This window comes from Micromesistius poutassou (genome assembly GCF_964030765.1).
Source record: "Micromesistius poutassou genome assembly, chromosome: 10".
Lineage (NCBI taxonomy): Eukaryota > Metazoa > Chordata > Actinopteri > Gadiformes > Gadidae > Micromesistius > Micromesistius poutassou.
The window spans coordinates 2806143-2827651 of NC_140280.1; the positions used below are offsets into that span (position 1 = coordinate 2806143).

The 21509-nt window shown below is 45.7% G+C and overlaps 5 protein-coding genes across 6 annotated transcripts in view; 4 read left to right on the top strand and 1 right to left on the bottom strand.

Moving 5' to 3' along the window:
* Positions 1 to 1524, top strand: part of adamts2a (ADAM metallopeptidase with thrombospondin type 1 motif, 2a) — a 13201-nt gene extending 11677 nt beyond the window's left edge. Inside the window, exons 23-25 of the mRNA XM_084474417.1 lie at positions 10 to 81; positions 269 to 407; positions 723 to 1524. Of these exons, the coding sequence (XP_084330543.1) occupies positions 10 to 81; positions 269 to 407; positions 723 to 1416 (905 nt within the window). The 3' untranslated portion in view covers positions 1417 to 1524. The remainder of the gene's footprint in view (positions 1 to 9; positions 82 to 268; positions 408 to 722) is intronic.
* An 871-nt stretch (positions 1525 to 2395) lies between these two features.
* Positions 2396 to 3973, top strand: ndufa2 (NADH:ubiquinone oxidoreductase subunit A2). Its single transcript, XM_084474606.1, has 3 exons — positions 2396 to 2527; positions 3084 to 3190; positions 3800 to 3973. Exons 1-3 carry the CDS (start codon positions 2424 to 2426, stop codon positions 3889 to 3891), a joined length of 303 nt encoding a protein of 100 aa, XP_084330732.1. The 5' UTR covers positions 2396 to 2423; the 3' UTR covers positions 3892 to 3973.
* Positions 3974 to 4511: 538 nt separating this feature from the next.
* On the top strand, positions 4512 to 11237 carry ik (IK cytokine). 2 transcript variants are annotated; one of them, XM_084474584.1, is made up of 20 exons: positions 4512 to 4666; positions 5480 to 5546; positions 5921 to 6013; positions 6375 to 6434; positions 6632 to 6799; positions 6948 to 7062; positions 7276 to 7346; positions 7475 to 7521; positions 7653 to 7816; positions 7979 to 8087; positions 8349 to 8388; positions 8746 to 8944; positions 9052 to 9070; positions 9182 to 9264; positions 9505 to 9593; positions 9958 to 10015; positions 10263 to 10351; positions 10635 to 10743; positions 10875 to 10909; positions 11002 to 11237. In XM_084474584.1, exons 1-20 carry the CDS (start codon positions 4657 to 4659, stop codon positions 11027 to 11029), a joined length of 1653 nt encoding a protein of 550 aa, XP_084330710.1. In that variant the 5' UTR covers positions 4512 to 4656; the 3' UTR covers positions 11030 to 11237. The 2 variants fall into 2 exon arrangements, with proteins under 2 accessions (XP_084330710.1, XP_084330709.1); XM_084474583.1 differs by having other exon boundaries at positions 8346 to 8388; positions 11002 to 11235.
* Positions 11238 to 12075: 838 nt separating this feature from the next.
* Positions 12076 to 18675, top strand: chm (CHM Rab escort protein). Its single transcript, XM_084474742.1, has 17 exons — positions 12076 to 12136; positions 12742 to 12808; positions 13026 to 13101; positions 13237 to 13355; positions 13436 to 13560; positions 13710 to 13750; positions 13843 to 13929; positions 14129 to 14245; positions 14416 to 14533; positions 14729 to 14951; positions 15564 to 15641; positions 15989 to 16084; positions 16341 to 16404; positions 16513 to 16597; positions 17002 to 17100; positions 17695 to 17834; positions 17918 to 18675. The coding sequence occupies exons 1-17, from the start codon at positions 12085 to 12087 to the stop codon at positions 18449 to 18451; spliced, it is 2121 nt and encodes a 706-aa protein (XP_084330868.1). The 5' UTR covers positions 12076 to 12084; the 3' UTR covers positions 18452 to 18675.
* Positions 18676 to 18973: 298 nt separating this feature from the next.
* LOC311354802 (uncharacterized protein) lies at positions 18974 to 21345 on the bottom strand. Its single transcript, XM_084474659.1, has 5 exons — positions 21289 to 21345; positions 20155 to 20341; positions 19966 to 20009; positions 19585 to 19777; positions 18974 to 19132 (listed from the first exon to the last, which is right to left on the bottom strand). The coding sequence occupies exons 2-5, from the start codon at positions 20282 to 20284 to the stop codon at positions 19011 to 19013; spliced, it is 489 nt and encodes a 162-aa protein (XP_084330785.1). The 5' UTR covers positions 20285 to 20341; positions 21289 to 21345; the 3' UTR covers positions 18974 to 19010.
* Positions 21346 to 21509: the final 164 nt, after the last annotated feature.

The window sequence follows — 21509 nt, forward strand, 5'->3', positions numbered from 1 at the left end:
CCCCTGCAGGTGACAAGAATACATCTATCGTCCAGTGGATTTCCAGATCTCCTCAGTCTTCTGCTCCTCCGCTCCTCACCAGTAACCTCCTCCTGCACCTCCTCCTCCTCTCCTCTCCCCTCTCATCGTCTTCCCCTCTACCCACTCCATCTTCTGTCTCTCCTCTCTCTCCTCCTCATCATATGTGTTTGTGTGTGTGTTTGTGTTTGTGTGTGTGTGTGTGTGTGTGTGTGTGTGTGTGTGTGTGTGTGTCTGTCTGTCTGTCTAGGGCAGCGTTGCCGTGGAGACCAGTCGGCCTTCTGTCGCCTCCAGGTGTTGAGTCGTTACTGTTCCATGCCCAAATATAGACAGATGTGTTGCAAGTCTTGTAGTCATGGCAACTTCACCAGTCATGGAAACATGTCCAGGTCAGTGCGTGGCTCATCATGTGATAACGGACAGACTGTAGCTGTGATAAAGGACAGACTGTAGCTGTGATACAAGACAGACTGTAGCTGTGATACAGGACAGACTGTAGCTGTGATAGAGGACAGACTGTAGCTGTGATACAGGACAGACTGTAGCTGTGATACAGGACAGACTGTAGCTGTGATAGAGGACAGACTGTAGCTATGATAGAGGACAGACTGTAGCTGTGATAGAGGACAGACTGTAGCTGTGATAGAGGACAGACTGTAGCTGTGATGAAGGACAGACTGTAACAGTGACATCATTGTGTCCAGGTCATATCCGCCAGATCCGTCCCTTAATCCCGACAGGAAGTGGTCACCATCCGCCCCTCCCCCCACTACCACCGCTGCTCCGCCCCGGACCACCGGAGGCAGCGGCAGCCAGGACTTTGTCTACGTGGACTTTGAGGACTATGAGGATTCTTCAGAGGGGTCCTCAGCTCCCACCGTCCCCTCCACCTCCACCTCCACCGTCACCACCACCACCACCGTCCCCTCCACCTCCACCTCCACCACCACCATCACCACCACCTCCACCTCCACCGTCACCACCACCACCACCGTCCCCTCCACCGTCACCACCACCTCCACCTCCACCGCCGGCCCCACCACTAACAGAGCGGCCGTGGTCACCGACGTGGTCACCGACGTGGTCACCGTGGTAACCGGCGGGGGCGCCACGCTAACCACCACCAGTGTCCCGACCGCGTCAGCCGTCGGCACAGCGACACAGGAACATAGCACTCTGACCACGCCCACTGTGACCACGCCCACCCGGACCGTGAGCGCCAGGGCCCCGCCCCCCTCCTTCAGCAACGCGGTGGACGAGGTGTCGTCGCCGCGGGAAGGGCGGGGCCGGGTGAGAATACAGAACAGACGCATCCAGCAGCTCCTCAACGAGAAGCGCAGGAGGGAGGTGCTGAGGAGAGCCAGCCCCGCCCGGCATGCCCGCATACACACACACTAGTACACTAGTAGACACACACACACACACACACACGCCCGTGCACATACACACTAGTACACACACGCCCGCACACACACACACACACACACACACACACACACACACACACACACACACACAAGTACACACATACTAGTACACACACACACACACACACACACACATACACACACTAGTACACACACACACTAGTATACACACAGACACGCACACACACACACACACACACACACACAGTAGTAGGCCTACACACACACACACACACACACACACTAGTACACACACACACGCACACACACACACACACACACACACACACACACACACACACACACACACACACATACACACACTAGTACGCACACACACACATACACACACACACACACACTAGTACACACACACACACACACACACACACACACACACACACACACACACACACACACACACACTAGTATACATACACACACACACACACACACACATACACACGTACACATATAGACACACTAGTATATACACAGACACACACATACACACACTAGTACACACACATGCACACACACTAGTACACGCACACACACACACACATACACACACGTACACATACAGACACACTAGTATATACACAGACACACACATCCACACACTAGTACACACACACACACACACACACACACACACACACACACACACGCGGACGTCATACTGGCACATATTGCATTGGGGGTGTGGTCAGGTCTTGGTCCTGGTCCCGGTCCATAAGCACCATGGACATTTGATTCAAATATTTACTCATGTGAATAAATTGAAAAAGTTTGCTATCTGCATCTCTTTATTTATGACTAGCTATATGATACTGGTACTGGACCCAGATACTGGCCTTGATTTTAATTTATGAAATTCCATAGTACTGACCTCCAAACCAGTGGGTGGCAGAAATACGCCAGGCGGCGTTGTAGGCTGACATTAAACCGAGACGTAGAAGAAGAACATCAGTCAACATGGCGGCCGCCGCAGTCAGAGCCATCGGCTCCAATCTGTCCAGAAACCTGAGGGAAGTTCGTCTTCATCTCTGCCAAACCTCCGCGGCGAGTCAGGGCGCCAGGTAACCACAGATCCGACCACAGATGGAGCACCTCGGTCTGAAAACGGCCTGATTTATACTCACTAGCCTGCTAAGCTAACTAGCATAGCCAGTGTTGTTGATTAACCTTCAGATGAGGAGACTCATAGTCATATATAATGCAATATAACAACTAGTAACATGACTCAAAGTCATATTTAATGCACAATCACTGCTATTTACATTAATAATATTCGTATATAATGCAATGTAACAACTGCACAGCGTTGGGAAATATTAGTTATGTAAATGTGGTGTAAACACGAGAATGATAGTTTGATCATCCAGTTTATTGCACACTATTGGGAACACCTTTCATTTTTAATACCCGCATCTGGAGACTGATAACTATGAGACTATGAGACTTATGATTCTATTTTATGTATCAGTCATAAGAGGATTAAACCACATTTGTGACCCAAAACTCTGGCGAGGGTTACCACTGATGTTGGTTAGTGAGGGAAAGAACTGCCTATAACAAAATATTTATATTTTATTTGATAACGATGTGTCAATGTACTTGTGTGTTTGTGTGTAGGGATTTTGTGGAGAACCACTATGTGAGTCTGAAGCGCGCCAACCCTGAGTTCCCGATTCTGATCCGGGAATGTTCGGGCATCCAGGCGAGACTCTGGGGCAGATATGGTGAGTCTCGCTCTCTCTCTTATATTCTGGGTTTGTCTCTCTGTCGCTTGGTTTCTGTGTCTTTCTCTCTTTCTCTCGCTCTGTCTCTGTGTCTTTCTCTTGCTCTGTCTCTGTTTCTTTCTCTCTTTCTCTGTGTCTCTCGGTACATGTCTCGCTCTGTCTCTCTGTCTCTGTCTCTGTCTTGTGTGTGTGTGTGTGTGTGTGTGTGTCTTGGGGATACCTGCGTATGAAGGGGTCATGCTATATTCTCTCCTGGTTTACACCAACTGGATTCTTAAGAGTTTGGATGGATGTTTCTTCATGTGTACACGGATGTGCAGCACATTCAAATGGTTGACATCATTCAAATGTCTTTCTCTTTGTACAACCTTCGTTTAAAATCTGATGTGTACTGTACATATTCTTTCATCTTTACATAATCCTTATATATTTGACATATGGTTTTCTTATTGTAAATATTTGTATATTTATGTTTCTTGGCTTGCAGTACCTATGGCTTGCTTTCTTACTGCATCCTACTAGTTTGTTGTTCTTGTTTGCACCAACACCAAGACAAATTCCTGGTCCGTGTTGGCAGCGAATTCTGATTCCTGTTCTGATTCTCTGCAGAATTTGGAAAAGAGCAGAGTGTCGCTCTGGACAACATGAACGCCGACCAAGTAGCTAAAGTGTTGGAGACGCTGGCGCAGTCCAAACCCTGAGGGCTGCGGTGGTCCCAGTCCAGGACCAGTGTCTATGTTGTGAATATTAAATTGACCATAATAAACGTGTATGTACAGCTGATCTCCTTCTTCTGTGGTTCAGTAACACAACACCTGTTCATTGTAGGAATTTTTAGATTAGTATTTAAACACAGAAGTTTCAGATGAAGGAACAATTCATTTGAGAATTAGTCATCCACATATTCTTTCAGAATAGACTGTATAAAATATGTGTTTGTAATCGTCACTAAATTATTATTATGGTTTACTGGAAGGTTCCATACAAAAAGCAGTGCCATTGAACTTGAGGAAAGGGATCTTTAGGGATTTAATCTCAATAATTTTTGTCTTATAAATATAATGGAGTAGAGTCAGGGTTGATACTATACTAAATTTATACAAACACATGCAGCAACAAGCGTTTTAATCAGTTATATGTATCATGTGAAATAATAAATAGTACTATAATAAATTACTAGGCTTCTTCTCATATTTTTTTTTCTCATAGTATTTTAGATGACAATAACAATGGTTAAACTGATACAGTATAGAGGGAGAGAGAGAGAGAGAGAGAGAGAGAGGGGGGGGGGGGGCTTTTTAGCTGTTTCCGGTTCCGGTGCTGTACGCACCAAACCAGTCTATGGTCCCAGAAGAGCTACCCTGGTTTTAAACTCCGTTGCAGCCTGCGTGTTGAACTGATCCATCGGCAGAGTTGGACCAACACACTTCTTCATTCTAGCTGGGAGTGACGTCCACTTCGCCACGATGCCTGAATGTAAGACCTCCATCTGCGTCGTTCCTAGCGCCTAATGCTAGCACAGACCTAGCATCATACTAGCAGCTAATGCTAGCACAACAATCTGAGCATAGTAGAAGCTACATCTAGAACAGTACTAGCCACTGTTGTTGTTACGTTAATCTAAAATGCGTACTGTGATATTATACATGATGCAAATTACTAAGACTAAGAAATTACTAGAAGTATTCTTGTGGTCATGTAACATGCTTACTATGAACGAATACATGATACATATTACTAGTAGTGATTACTAGAAGTGAGATTGTGGTCCTGTTAAATACGTATTATTAGGATTGCATATGATGCATATCACTAGAAGTATGTATTTGGCTGCCTGCTGTATCTACTGTACGCACTACGAGCATCAGTTCCTAGTTGGGTGATGATATGATATTTTGATGATGATATTTTCCGGTCCACCATAATGACTGTAGTCACGAATCACACTGATTTTACACAGAATCAAATCTGATTAAGTCTGATTGATTGTTTAGAATCCGATAAGCGGATTGCAGTGGCTTCTTATTTGCTAGTCTATGATTTTCCAAACGTCTCAAAATGCGGACAATAAGGTATAAGACGGACTGTCAGTGTCCTGATTGTATACACCATTTACTGTACAATCCAATTCTTTTTTTTAATCAACTTTTTGAACATGGCATGTCTAATTCAGCAGATTGAATAGGCGGCTTATTAATAAATAAATAAGCCTGCACTCCATGAGAGCAGTGAGTTTAAACAGGTCAGAGGTCAGTAGTGATCATAACACAACCTTTTCTCTCTCCTCAGCCGAGACCTACTCCAACCCACTGGCCCCGGAGGGCCACGAGATGGAGGACCACACGTCTGCTATGCAGTGAGTTAATAGGTTCATGAAGGAGCAGGGGGGCTCTATCAGGGTTAGACAGTACAGAGACAGGTCATCAAGGAGCAGGTAGGGGATAGACGTTACAGAGACGGGTCATTACGGAGCAGGTAGGGGTTAGACAATACAGATACAGGTCATCAAGGAGCAGGTATGAGTTAGACAGTACAGGGACAGGTCATCAAGGAGCAGGTAGGGGATAGACTTTACAGAGACGGGTCATTAAGGAGCAGGTAGGGGTTAGACAGTACAGAGACAGGTCATTAAGGAGCAGGTAGGGGTTAGACAGTACAGAGACAGGTCAATACAGAGCAGGTAGGGGTTAGACAGTACAGAGACGGGATATTAACCATTTTTCTCCTCAGGTCTAAACTGACCAATGACGACTTCAGGAAGCTGCTGATGACACCGAGGTCCGCCCCCTCATCGGCCCCACCTTCCAAGTCTCGGCCACATGAGTGAGTCTCCGGTTAATAGTACCGATCCTAATCAATACCACTACTCCTAATAAGTAGCCTAGCTACAACCCAATGAACCCTGATGCGTTTCAAAATGTTAACAACGGATTACCATGGCTGTTTAGAAGTGTATCCCTCTAGCTCTACACCAGTAACCAGCAGGTAAAGAAGTGTGTGGCCAGTGGCTCTATGTGGATGTGACGCACATGAACTATGAAACACAGATGAAGACTGACTATTCATATGTGTCACTTGGTGCAAACTATTGGGGGACAAAATGTCACATGCAACTCTAGTCTGTACTGCTACTATACTGACAGCTGATTGGCCGGCCATCTAAGATCACGGTCTGTTTCCCCAGAATGCCAAAGGATTACAATGAGGATGAGGATCCTGCAGCTCGGAGGAGGAAGAAAAAGAGGTGAGACTTAATGATATAATGATAAGCATGCATAATCATTTTTATTATGTGTAATACTAATGATTCAATATTAGAAGCCTGTGTGTTTTATTTATTAGTAACTAGCAGTGAGGTGTTTTGAGGGTCCGGTGGTATGTCCCCCTAAGCTATTTGGTTTTGTAGCTACCAGGCTAAGCTATGTTGTTGTTGTTTTGTAGCTACTATGCTAAGCTACGACAGCAGGAAGTGGAGAGAGAGAGGGAGTTGGCAGAGAAGTACAGAGACCGAGCCCGCGAGAGGAGAGACGGAGTCAACAAGGACTACGAGGAGACGGAGCTCATCAGCACCACCGCCAACTACCGCGCGGTCGGACCGACTGCCGAGGCGTGAGTACTACTAATACTATTTGTACTACGAGTAATACCATCAGTATTACTACAGCCCTGTAGTACCTACTGCTGAGGCGTGAGTATTGCAATAAATATATAGCCCTTCTGCGGGGGACAAAGTACAACTGTATGTGTGTTTGTGCAGGGATAAGTCGGCAGCAGAGAAGCGTCGCCAGGTGATCCAGGAGTCCAAGTTCTTGGGAGGTGACATGGAGCACACTCACTTGGTGAAGGGCCTCGACTTCGCCCTGCTGCAGAAGGTAGTGACACCGCCCTTACTGCTGTTGTTACTGGTCGCTACTGATGTTACTGTGTACTACAGTGGCTACCACTGTTCTAACTCATTTTGATAATACCGTTGTTAACAGTTTCTAGTTTTCCAACCGTAACAGTACGTTTAATATGGTTATTACTGTGCAACAACAGAAGGGAAAGAGTTAATATGTTGCGATTGTGTTCAAATGTGTCACTAGGTCAGGGCTGAAATCACCAGTAAGGAGAAGGAAGAAGAGGACCTGATGGAGAAAGTCCAGAAAGAAGTCAAGTAAGTGTGTTTTGCCATGGCAACTGGCTCCCCTGGTCCTCGGTGTTCCCAGAACTATGGAAAGGTCATAGTTTCAGTAGAGGTGTGTGTGTGTCTGTATTCATGTTTTTTTTTGTTTGTGTCCTCAGGAAAGACGTAGAAGTAGAGGAGAAGATGGAGTTTAAAACTCGTCTCGGTGAGTATCACTACTAGTTCTTGTGTTATTAGTCCTATTGCAGTAGTACCAGTACTATAAGTGTTTTGCAGCAGTGCTAGTACTAGGAAGTGTCTGGCAGTAGTACCAGTAGTACTGTCTTCCTGTTCCAGGTAGGAACGTGTACCGGACGGTGTTCCGCTCGCGCATCGTGGAGAGGAACGAGCTGTTCCTCCCAGGGCGCATGGCCTACGTGGTGGACCTGGACGACGAGTACGCAGACACAGACATCCCCACCACCCTGATACGCAGCAAGGCCGACTGTCCCAGCATGGAGGTTCGTTTGTGGATGTGTATATATATATATATATGTATATATATGGGTCTCTCTCTCCGTCTCTGTGTGTCTCTGTCTCTCTCTCTGTCTCTATGTGTATGTTTTATCTCTAGAGGAACTCAACATGTGTAAAGCATTGATCTTGTCTCTCTCTCCCTCCAGGCTCAGACCACTCTCACCACTAACGACATCGTGATCTCCAAGCTGACCCAGATCCTGTCCTACCTGAGACAGGGGACGAGGCACAAGAAGATCAAGAAGAAGGACAAAGGTACCACTCATAGTACCACCTCTCCTAGTATCACTACTCCTAGTACCACTACATTAAGCCGTTTAGAGATCCCCGCCTCAAGTAACATGATTTTTCGAAACAAATATGAAGCGAAAGTAAAGTGAAAGGCCCGGTTCACCCAGATTAGAGTTCACCCAGATCAGGGGTGGCTATGGTAAGGGTTAGGAGGTTGTATAAACTATATATGTATGTATATATGTATGTATAAACCCGTTTCACACGATGCTCGTCTGTCAGCAGGGAAACTGGATGAGAAGAAGGCTGCCGAAGCAGACATCAGGTACGTCTTTCTGTCCCCTTCTGTGTTCTGGGTCTGTATATTAAGGATGTGTGTGCGTGTTCGTTTCTGGGTCAATTCATTAAGGGTGTGTGTGTGTTTGGGTCACTACCTTAAGTGTGTGTGTGTGTGTGTGTGGGGGGGGGGGGGGGGGGGGTGGGTTCTGGGTCAGTATATTAAGGATGTGTGTGTGTGTGTGTGTCTTTTCTGGGTCAGTTCATTAAGGATGTATGTGTGTGTTTTCTGGGTCAGTACCTTGAGGATGTGTGTTCTGGTCAGTATATTAAGGATGTGTGTCCTCTTCAGTACCTTAAGGATGTGTGTCCTGGTCAGTACATTAAGGATGTGTTTCCTCTTCAGTATCTTCGAGGACGTCGGAGACTACATCCCCTCAGCAGCCACAGCCTCAGCCTCTAAGGCTGCTGCCAAGGAGAAGGAGCGCTACAGAGAGAGGGAGAGGGAGCGGGAGAGGGAGCGAGAGCGGGAGAGAGTGCGGGAGGCAGAGGAGGATCAGAGGAGACAGAGCTACTTTGAGAAACCTCTCGCTGACGACCAGGAGGTTTGGACCCTCAATCATCATCTCATGTTAATAAAGGGACCAGTGTTTATATCATCACATGTGTTGATACCGCTACTAATGTGTGTGTCTGTTCTGTCTCCCTACAGGTTCTGGAGTTGGAGACAGGTAACTATGTTACTAACAGTTATTAACACATGAAGTGTCTTAAAACCCGTTATAACCTCTATGTCTGTCTGTCTGTCTCACTGTCTCTGTGTGTCTCTCTCTTTGTTTCAGGTCCCAGCTCAGTCACTGATCAGATCAAGATGATTAATGAGAAGTTTGCTGGAGCAGCAGGGAGCCAATGGCAGAGCCAGGAAACATATCCTTTTGTCTTCCTATTCTGTAGTAAAGTTATTGTGTTTCATAGTATTTTAGGATTAGGTGACGTCATTGAGTGTCTAGTGATGTCGCTAATGGTCCAGTAATGTTACTATGTGTCTATTGATGTCGCTATGTGTCTAGTGATGTCGCTATGTGCGTAGTGATGTCGCTATGATGTCGCTATGTGTCTATTGATGCTAAGGGTCTAGTGAAGTAGTTTCTCCTTGACTGCCAGCACTGCAGGGAACAGAAGGGAGGCTGGGAAAGAGCATCTTGGAGATTTCTTTGGGATGTCAAACTCCTACGCAGAGTGTTACCCCGCCACGTAAGACTCACCCTCTGACTCACCATCACCCTGTCACTCTCACCATCACCCTTTCACCCCCTCATTCAATCTCACCAACACCCTCTCACCATCAATATCTCACTAAGATTACCCTCTCATCATCACACTCTCATCATCATCCTCTTATCGTCCCCCTCTCACCCACCATCACCCTCTCACTCAACTCTCCCCATCACCCTCTCACTCAACTCTCCCCATCACCCTCTCACTCAACCTCTCCCCATCACCCTCTCACTCAACCTCTCTCCATCATCCTCTCACTCTGCTCCTCACCATGGTGTGATGTGGTTCTGCCTCAGTATGGACAGACCTGACCTGTGATGTAATGTGGTTCTTTCTGCAGTATGGACGACCTGGCTGTGGACAGTGACGAGGAAGTGGACTACAGCAAGATGGACCAGGTGACTGCACAGCCCATCATGCGTCTTGTCACGGAAGCTAAACCAATTGGGAGAGAGCAGATGTATAGTGTCTGCAGGACTGTGTATTGTTATGCATATGTTCCTACCAATGTATTTATTCATTCACCTTACTTCACTCCTTCATTCACATGGTACTACCAGTGTATGTCGGCTGTGTAGTCCTTTGCTGCGCTACATGTGTATGGGAGTCTAGTTCCTTATCCCGTTCTTTCTCTCTTTTCCCCAGGGCAACAAGAAGGGCCCGTTGGGTCGCTGGGACTTCGACACTCAGGAGGAATATTCAGATTATATGAACAACAAAGAGGCTCTTCCCAAGTACGTCCTCCATGCACTGCAACGCTACTAACACTAGCATGATATTAGCACCGCAATGCTATTAGCACTGCAATGCTACTAACCCTAGCATGATATTAGAACTGAAATGCTACCAACACTAGCATTATATTAGAACTGAAATGCTACTAACACTAGCATGATATTAGCAGTAGTTACTAACAATAGAATACTCCTAACACTGGCATGCTATTAGTACATGCCACGGCTAGGTGCTAGAGGAAATGCTAGAGGAGAGGCTAGCTGATGGTTGTTTGGTCTGCAGGGCGGCCTTCCAGTATGGAATCAAGATGTCCGAGGGCCGGAAGACCAGACGCTTCAAGGAGACCAACGAGAAGGCGGAGCTAGACCGACAGTGGAAGAAGATCAGCGCGGTGAGGACCAATCACAACTCTCTCCTCGCTCGCTTCCTCCCTCTCTCCAACGTTCCTCACTTCCTGTGTGTGTATGTGTCATTATTGATCTGTGTGTGAAATTAATAATCTATTTTGGTTCCTTTGATCAGATTATCGAGAAGAGAAAGAAGCAGGAGTCTGATGGGTGAGTAGTTTCCTAGCAACTAGACAAACAGCTGTCTGAATCATAAACCTCCAGTGACCAGAAGAGATAAACATTTGTTTTTATTTCCACAGGGTGAACGTGAAGCGACCCAAATACTGAGGAACAGTATGGACCTGTATCAGACCTGACCTGTGATGTAATGTGGTTACGTCACAGGACACACACTTACACACACATACACATACATACATACATAAACACACACACACTTCTCTGATATGTGACGTTTCAGTGAAGGTACGAACCATGATGAGGATTATTATTATATTCTGATAGGATGATGTTGTTGTTTAATTGTTCTTCATATCTCAAATAAAACATTTAAAAACACAATCTGTCACATCCTGTTGGTCATTAAGGAGCGGGTAGGGGTTAGACAGTACAGAGACAGATCATAAAGTTTCAGGTAAGGGTTAGACAGTACAGAGACGGGTCATTAAGGAGCAGGTAGGGGTTGGACAGTATAGAGACAAGTCATTAAGGAGCAGGTAGGGGTTAGACAGTACAGAGACCGGTCATTAAGGAGCAGGTAGGGGTTAGACAGTACAGAGACAGGTCATTAAGGAGCAGGTAGGGGTTAGACAGTACAGAGACAGGTCATTAAGGAGCAGGTAGGGGTTAGACAGTACAGAGACAGGTCATTGAGGAGCAGGTAGGGGTTAGACAGTACAGAGACAGGTCATTAAGGAGCAGGTAGGGGTTAGACAGTACAGAGACAGGTCATTAAGGAGCAGGTAGGGGTTGGACAGTACAGAGACAAGTCATTAAGGAGCAGGTAGGGGTTAGACAGTACAGAGACAGGTCATTGAGGAGCAGGTAGGGGTTAGACAGTAAAGATGCAGGTCATTGAGGAGCAGGTAAGGGTTAGACAGTACAGAGACAGGTCATTAAGGAGCAGGTAGGGGTAAGGGTGAGACAGTTTAAATACGGGTCATTAAGGAGCAGGTAGGGGTTAGGGTTTGATAGTTTAAATACGGTTCATTAAGTTAGGGGTAAGGGGTTAGAGAGATATAGCTCAAAGTGATTGTCATGTTTTTTTAAGGATGATGCGCCTTGATATTAGCCTCGCGAGATTAGGTCCGCGTCACTCTCGCTGAAGTCTCGTCAGTGAGTTTCGTTTCGTCACATGACTTCCTTACGCCTCGACTACCAACATGGCGTCCGAACATTTACCTTCTGAATTTGACGTCGTCATCCTAGGAACAGGTAGAAAACAATGAGTTAAATAATGTAAATAATGTTACAGGGTCCCTCTGTAAGTGTGTCTGCTCCATCAGACTGACCGCAGACATTAAATAAACCGTATCGGTGTATTTAATGTGACAAATGTTGCTGTGTTTACCACAAGCAAAGGCTGGCTGTCCTCACTGGGACCAGTTCATCAAAGTAATGTCTGCATTTGGTATTCATTTATTTGAGCTCCTCGTTATCGGATGTTGTCCTTTCCTCCTGCTAGTCCGTATTTAGATGATGTTGGTTGTAGTGCCAGTAAGGTTTGCTGCGTTGGGCGAGAGATGGGCGGTGCTGGCCCGACTGGTTTGTTATTAGTACATCAATTATGTATAGTAGGTCTCGTATGTATGGTCAAAATGACTGATTATACATATTACACTTTTTAAAACTATTTAAAATCCCTTGTGGCATTTCTTTGCTCGTCTTATCCAGCCTTTAAACCATTCTTTTATTATTTTAAACTATTGGTTTCTTATGTATGTATGTATGTATGTATGTATATAAATGTGTGTGTGTGTGTGTGTGTGTGTGTGTGTGTGTGTGTGTGTGTGTGTGTGTCTGTGTCCATGTCCATGCAGGCCTTGTAGAGTCTGTGGTGGCGGCGGCGTGCTCTAGAGTCGGCCAAAGAGTTCTTCATCTTGACAGGTACTTCTGTAATACTGCTGTGTGTCATTTACCCCAGTACTGTATGTATTTGTACTGCAGGAGAAGGAAGTATTTATTACTGCAGAATGAGTGACTGTATTGGCGTGTATTTACTGTAGTACACGTTGTATTTATTGTGGTATCTTGTGTGTTTACTGTAGCACTGGGTATTTACTCTTATACGGTGTATTCAGTGTAGTAATGTGTATATTTGCAGGAGGAGTTACTATGCTGGGAAGTGGGCGAGTTTCACATTTAATGGCCTCCTCTCCTGGATAGAAGAGCAAAATAAAGTGAGTTTAGCTCCTACACACACACACACACACACCTTCATCTAGATCTAATTTAGACCTGTTAACACGTAATTTAGACCTGTTTACACCTTCCACCATCTTAATTAGGTGTGTGTGTGTGTGTGTGTGTGTTAGATTACCGCCAACGAAGAGCACGATTGGTCGAGTCAGTTGGAGGAAGGAGAAGACTTGGTCGGCCTGACGACAGGAGATGTCTCCCAAGTTACCAACCTCCAGGTTTTCAACTACACCAGGTAAACACGTCTCCTTGTTGCTAGGTAACACGCCTCCTTGTTGCAAGGTAGCAATTATGAAGTGAATGTTTTCGTTTTAGTGAAGAAGAGGAGCAAATCCCCCCGAGCCCCTTGGAGGAAGAGGCAAAGGAAGAGGAAGGTGAAGAGGGCGGAGCCGACCAGACTCCAGCCGGAGAGACGCAGGAGGAAGGAGCTCCCCCTAGTGGTTTGTCTGTCTGCTGACGTCTCTACGTCTGTCTGCTGTACTATTAACGCTACACTGTGCTACGTACATATCTACTTTACAACCTAGTGTAAACATAAACAAGTGTGCTGTTTTAACCGCAGCCTGACAGTCTTTCTCCTCCCATTCAGAGTCTGAGGTGAAGGACGAGATAAACCCTCCAGCACAACAGGTAGAGAGAGAGAGAGAGGGAGAGCGATATAGAGAAAGAGAGAGAGAGAATGAATAATAATATTATAAACCACACCCCCTTGTCCTGATCAGAGCCAATCAGAGAAGAGCAAGAAGAGGCTAACCTACGCTGACCTGCTGAAGGAGGGGCGACGCTTCAACATCGACTTGGTGTCAAAGGTAGAATTACCTTTAACATTACCTCATTCATTACCTCATACATGACTTTATTCATTACCTCATACATTACTTCATTCATTACCTTATTTATTACCAGCAGATTCATTACCTTATACTTACTGTTACTGTCTACATGACCTCTACATGATGTCTTGTACCTCTTATGTGACATCTACATGACCTGTGTGTTTGTGGCCAGCTCTTGTATTCCCGTGGCTCCCTCATCGACCTCCTCATCAAATCCAATGTCAGTCGCTACGCAGAGTTCAAGAACGTCACCCGCATCCTGACCTGTCGCCATGGAAACATAGAACAGGTAAACACAAGCCCAGTCTCCTTCTCCTGACTTATCCCTAAATTACCCTTCACCCTAACTAACCGTGTGTGTGTGTGTGTGTGTGTGTGTGTGTGTGTGTGTGTGTGTGTGTGTGTGTGTGTGTGTGTGTGTGTGTGTGTGTGTGTGTGTGTGTGTGTGTGTGTGTGTAGGTTCCCTGCAGTAGGTCCGATGTGTTCTCCAGTAAGCTGCTCTCTGTGGTGGAAAAGAGGATGTTGATGCGCTTCCTGACGTCCTGTCTTGACCAGGACACGCCCCTCCTCTACCAGGGTACTCCCTCTCTTTTATAGGTTTTATATCAGGCATATAATAATATATCATGTATGTCTTACATAGTATGTGTGTGCATAATGTGTGCCTTTTAGACTGCGTGTGTTGTGTGTATGTGTGTGTGTTTATATCATTTGTGAGTGTCTTTATATCATGTGTGTGTTTTTGTGTGTGTTTATATCATGTGTGTCTTAGACTTTGCTGAACGACCGTATTTGGAGTTCCTTCAGCACCACAAGCTGTCTGAGAACCTTCAGCACTTCCTGATTCACTCCATCGCCATGACAACGCCGGACACGCCAACGGCCGCGGCCCTGGTGGCAACACGGCACTTCCTGAAATGCCTCGGTCGCTATGGAAACACCCCTTTCCTGTTCCCTCTCTACGGCCTGGGAGAGATCCCCCAGTGCTTCTGCAGGTAAGGATAACTGGTAGGAGTACTGGTAGGAGCACTGGTAGGAGTAGAGTACTAGTACTGATAGGAGTTCTGGTAGGAGTAGAGTACTAGTACTGATAGGAGTTCTGGTAGGAGTAGAGTACTAGTACTGATAGGAGTTCTGGTAGGAGTAGAGTACTAGTACTGATAGGAGTTCTGGCAGGAGTAGAGTACTAGTACTGATAGGAGTTCTGGTAGGAGTAGAGTACTAGTACTGATAGGAGGTCTGGTAGGAGTACTAGTACATTTACATTTACATTTGGGGCATTCAGCAGACGCTTTTATCCAAAGCGACTTTTCGCTGTCGGCACAGTAAGGGTGTTCATAGAAGTGCCAAGCACCTACAATTGCTAGGTTAACCCATTCCCCATTTACAACAAAGCTAGCTAGGATAAGACGCTACAAGATGCTAAGTACTATTCTGAAGTGTGTAAGGGCACACAACATAAGAGGGAGATTTGGCAGGATGTGAGCAGCACTGGTACTAACCCTGCTGTTTATTTGGCAGGATGTGTGCAGCACTGGTACTAACCCTGCTGTGTATTTGGCAGGCTGTGTGCAGCACTGGTACTAACCCTGCTGTGTATTTGGCAGGATGTGTGCAGTATTCGGTGGGATCTACTGCCTCAGACATTCGGTCCATGCTCTGGTGGTAGACAAGGGCAGCAGCAGGTAATCATGGAATACTTATCTCTATCTCTATATATATATCTATAAATCTATATATATGAGGGGTGAAACAGTCCCCAAAACTCACTGTCCGGAACAATAGCCTACGGTGGTATTCTGGTTCCGTACGTTTCGCTCTATTAACCAAAATAAATGGCTCCATCTTCTGTATTTTTATTGAGCTTTTCCATCACTGTAATGTAAACATCATGGATCTTGAGCAGAACAGGATACATAAACACACAGTTCTACTTTTGCTATTATGATTGTTACTGTTATTATTTGTACTATTGTTATTAATTGACTTAACAAAATCAATGTCACTCATCTATCTATGGCCTCTTCCTCAGGTGCAAGGCAGTAATTGACAGCACGGGGCAGCGAATCAGCTGCAGCCATGTGGTGTTGGAAGAGGGCTGTTTTACCCAGAATGCCCCGCCCACCAGGTGGGTGATTGGTCAAATTGTGCTGTGATAAACAGCAGTTGGACGGTCTAAAGTCAATCATGGGTCAGCCCATGTTAATCTGTCAATGTTCTGGTTAATCTGTTAGTAATGTGGTTAATCTGTTAGCAATCGGGTTAATCTGTAATGGGTAGCAATGTTGTTAATCTGTAAATAATCTGGTTAATCTGTCAGTTATCTGGTAAATCTGTCAGTAATCTGGTTAATCTGTTAGTAAACTGGTTAATGTGTTTTCCAGATGTGTCTCCAGAGCCGTTCTGATCACTGATGGATCCATTTTGCCCACTGAGGCCGAGCAACAGGTAGATGAGAGAGTGAAGGAACTAGGAGACGAGGAGGGAGGGACTAGGAGACGCGCCCATGTGATTTGGATAACGACATTTCGTGTTTCATATGCCTTTATTCTCCAGGTTTCCATAGTAACCATTCCTTCAGAGTCCCCAGTCCGAATGGTGGAGCTCTGTCCGTCCAGCATGACCTGCATACCAGGAACACGTAAGTCACATGACCTGCATACCAGGAACACGTAAGTCACATGACCTGCATACCAGGACCACGTAAATCACATGACTCTCCCAGGGAGACTCACAGCCCTTCCACATAATGGAGCAGTCTTGTGCGGTCTTGTGACAACAAGTGTGGTTTTATACAGCCGTCTGAACAGATCCACATGAGTGCTTTCTCCTGACTGCACCGCGTCTGACAGCCACCAATTTGTATCAAGGAGGAGTTCATGTATACCTGAGTTTATAGGGGGGGGTGTGTCTAAAGAAATGTGTTTGCAGCTGTACATACGTGTGTGTGTAGAGGTTTTTGTATACAGGTGTGTGTGTGTGTGTGTATACACGTGTGTGTGTGTACAGTTGAGGCTGAGAACTCTTTTCTCGTGGTCACCTTAGATCTCGTCCATCTCACCTGTCAGTCACTCGGCTCGGCCTTCGAGGACCTGTCGCCCGTGGTCAACAGACTGTTCCGGACACCTGACTCTGATCACCATGGTAACCTATCCACCAGCTCCATCCCCCTCTCTTTATAAATATATAGCTCTATAGATATATGGATCTATATCTTTAATAAGGAGAAATAACCAGCCTTACAACCATTATAACCAGCCCTATATTATTACATAGTGTATATTGTGGTAACCCGGTCCACAAGAGTCAAAAGGTCTCACGGCAAGTACCACGCAGAGGTTTCAAATAAAGCCGTATTCTGCGTTTATTCACAAGTAAGGTAGAAAACAGGTAACACATCAACTATACTATGGCCTCCGAGAGACTCGAGTAGAACGATGTATCGTCGGCCTTCTGCTGGGTCGTCGTTCCTGCTTCTCCCTGGGTTGAGTTCCCGGTCTGCTTTTAAGATGTCTGCCCGGTCTTTTCCACCCTCCGGCCAGGTGTTCCCCATCGGGCTGATTGCGTTGAGTGAAGATGTGCTCACTGCCGCCGGCTAGTGGATGGCGGCGGTACACACCGTCCACCACTAGCCCACGGTTCCCCCTGGTGGGGAGCAAGTTGCCACAATATATATATCTATATACATATATATATGTGTGTGTGTGTTTGTGTGTATCTCTATGTGTGTATCTATAGAGCCGCGCCCAGAGGTGCTGTGGTGTTTATATTTCAACATGTCGGAGGGTCTGGAGTCGGAGGTCGGCGAGCTGCCCCCCAACGTGTCCGTCTGCCTCGGACCGGACGGCTCCCTGGGACACGACGGCGCCATTTCCCAGGTAACCATCGCCACGGTGACCATCACCACGGTAACCCTCCCCCCCCCCCCCCATGTTGATAACATGTTGAGTGTTTCCGTCAGGCTGAGCTGATCTTCCAGAAGATTCTTCCTGGGGAGGAATTCTGTCCTCCAGCCCCCGTTCCCGAAGATATCCTCTACCAGGGGGAGGAGCCTGAGGCTAGCCCCTCCCAACAAGGGGAGGAGCTTGAAACAAGCACCTCCCACCAGGGGGAGGAGACGGATGCTAGCTCCTCCCAACAAGAGGAGGAGCTTGAAACAAGCACCTCCCACCAGGGGGAGGAGAAGGATGCTAGCTCCTCCCAACAGGAGGAGGAGCCGGAGGCTAGCCCCACGTGTCAAGAGGAGGAGTCTGAAACTAGCCCCTCCCAACAAGGGGAGGAGCTTGAAACAAGCACCTCCCACCAGGGGGAGGAGATGGATGCTAGCTCCTCCCAACAGGAGGAGGAGGAGCCGGAGGCTAGCCCCACGTGTCAAGAGGAGGAGTCTGAAACTAGCCCCTCCCAACAGGGGGAGGAGCCTGATGCTAGCTCCTCCCCCTGTACGGAGGATTCTGACACTAGCCCCGCCCAGATAGAAGATGGGACACAGGGCTGACCGACGCGCTACAAGACACTCGAAATATAATCATATCTTTATAGATATATCTATGCATCATATGTCTATATAGGTGCATGATATATATCTATGTATCATATCTGCTATCCTTCTAACCCCATATATCTATGGATATATGGATGCCAATATTCAATGAGATGCCTTCAGTTTGAGTATTTGTTGTACCTCTGCTGCATGTTGTCCTGTTTTACTGGAATAAAGTGAGGTTGCCATGGTAACATGTCTGATGGCTCCAGTTGATCTTACTGTTAAATGCCCTCTCCATAACCAGCCCTTATCTAAACCAGTATATCCAGCCCTGTATAACCAGTATAATAATAATAATCAATTGATCTGGGGCCAGATATTACCATCAAACAGCATAATCACAATTTATTGGTAACAAAAAACATTCCTTCAACATTCACTGACAACATTAATGTATTAAAGCTTTGCAATATAATATAAATTAAACTGTTGTATAATATAACTTCAACAAATTTAACATTAAGCTATCTTGAGTTTCTATGTTGGCTGATGCATTGTGGGAAGTGTCGTCCTATCTGAACATGTCCAACAGACAACAGCAGCAGATGGCAGTCCAACATGCTCCAAGACACGCCTCCATCTTTGTGACTCCGCCTCTTCCTGACCGATGCCCGCCTGATCCAACCATGTAAACTGAAATCAAATGAAACCCGACAGCATTGAGGTGGAGGTGGATGGAGAAGATATTAGGTATGGATGATTAGGAATCTAGGTATAGAGTTGTAGGTTAGGATTATGGTAGTGTAGATTCGTTTTACGGTATATTAAGATTGTGGTAGTGTGTTGGTTAGGGTTATGGTACAGTGATTATGGTAGAGTGTTGGTTATGGTATGGTAGAGTGTAGATTAGGGTTATGGGAGAGTGTAGATTAGGGTTATGGGAGAGTGTAGATTAGGGTTATGGTAGAGTATAAATTAGGGTTATGGTAGAGTGTAGATTAGGATTATGGTAGAGTATAGATTAGGATTATGGTAGAGTGTCGGTTATGGTATGGTGTGAATAAGGATTAAGGGGTAATTGTAGATCTATGTGAAGGTGTCCAGTGTTAAATAGTGAGTTGTGGTTTGAGTGAACTTTGACCTACTTGGGTTTGATGATGGTTGTTGATACTGGGAAACCTTGGTGCCCTCCCATCCAGGCTGAAAGGGGGCGTGGCTGCCCGTATAGGGGGCGGGGCTACCTTGATAGGAGGCGGGGCTCCCCTGGAAAGGAGCAGGGCTGCCATGGTAGGGGGCGTGGCTACCTTGGTAGGGGGAGTAGCCCTGGTTGGCGTATTCCTGACCATAAGGAAAGCAGACCTTAAAGTGTGCCTTATTTTACTTCACTTTCAGAACATTGCATTTCATGAAATGTATGTCTTTGTATTTCATCGCAAGTCAAGAGATGCTAAGAGAAGGCTCCAGACCAGGAGAAGACAAAGGTGAAGAACGGATTACAGACGTGTTTAAAGTATTCATTTGACTACCTGGTAGGGTGGCCCAGGAAACGCCGGACCTAGAGGCATGCCTCCTGAAAACCAGAAGAGAGAGAGAGGTCATAAGGACACAAGGAGAGGAGACAAGGAGAGGACAGTAGGAGAGGAGACTAGGAAAATACGCAATGATAGGAGTGGCCACTAGAGACAAACAGGAAGTGACATGTACATGTGGAATACCTGGAGGTACCCCAGGGGGCCCATATGGAGGGGCGGGGCCATATGGGGGGGCGGGGTCACTGCTCATCAGGAGATTTGATTGGTGGAAGAAGGGTTGCTGTCGTTGTTTCTCTTGATCAAAAAAATACATTTACAACACACCTATTTCTTCTGTCCTCCTTGTTGGGCGATAGATTTCAGATATATTCTGTACACAAAACACACAGACACACACAGACACACACACACACACACACACACACACACATAGTCACAAGACAGCGAGACAGAGTCCATCTGTATGTCAACAAGCACTCCATTCTCAAGACTCTAACAGGGTTCTGCTGTCATGGTGATGCTTTATAAACATTGCTGAGAATGTGAGCTTTATCAAAATCAAGTGTTGTCCAAACGGCATTAACAAACATACACAGTCTTTCCATGTGTGGAAAAATCATTAATGTTACATGTAGGAAAGTATAACTCAGGGAAGGTAATCGTAAATGTATTCTCTAGAACATAAAGTATTCCAGAACATAAGAAAAGTATTCCAAAACGTGGAAAGGTATAAGTATGAAAGTATTAGAAATTCGATCAGCCTCAATTACACATACCATTCTACACACACACACACACACACACACACACACACAGACACAGACACAGACACATTCACACATTCAGGGATGCATACCTCTGTATTCACGTGCAAAACCAAATGCATTTCTGATCCACATAAACCACCATCAACAAACACTTATTGTTACACAGTATTGTTAAGAATAAATAGGATATAACTACAACATAACTCAGGTATTATAATATAAGGCTACTAGCGCTTCATAACTATACTGTATTTTATTATAAGACTTTATACTAGAGTAGCAAAACGAAACTTCTGGAATATATGGTAAGACTCTATACTAGAGTAATACAACTAAACTATTTTATATAAATAGTTAAACGAAAAAAAAACGGGAGAAACACGAGAAAAGTTTAAGAAATAAATGAGTTATGTGGTTGTTCCTTCGGATGATTATTATAATGATAATTAAATGTGAAGCAGTTTATATCGAGACGAAATTAGTTATACACAGCTCCGTTAAATCGGTAAAAACTTGGGAGGGGGTTAGTTTCGAATGTTGGGAAACTTACCAAGAGATCCGAAGTGATGCCGTCCGCGCGTCTGGACCTCGAGATGCTTGTCCCGAGGCGTCGCTGCGTTGCGTCTGCGTATGCGTGCGCATTTGTTTCTGCGTCTGCCTGCGTGTTTTTGTGACGCTCACGTGTACATTTTTTTTTTCAATTGATTAATTGTGTTTAAGTCAGTTTAACTGCGGTGAGTATTAGTACTGTGGTAATATGTCTGTACTGTA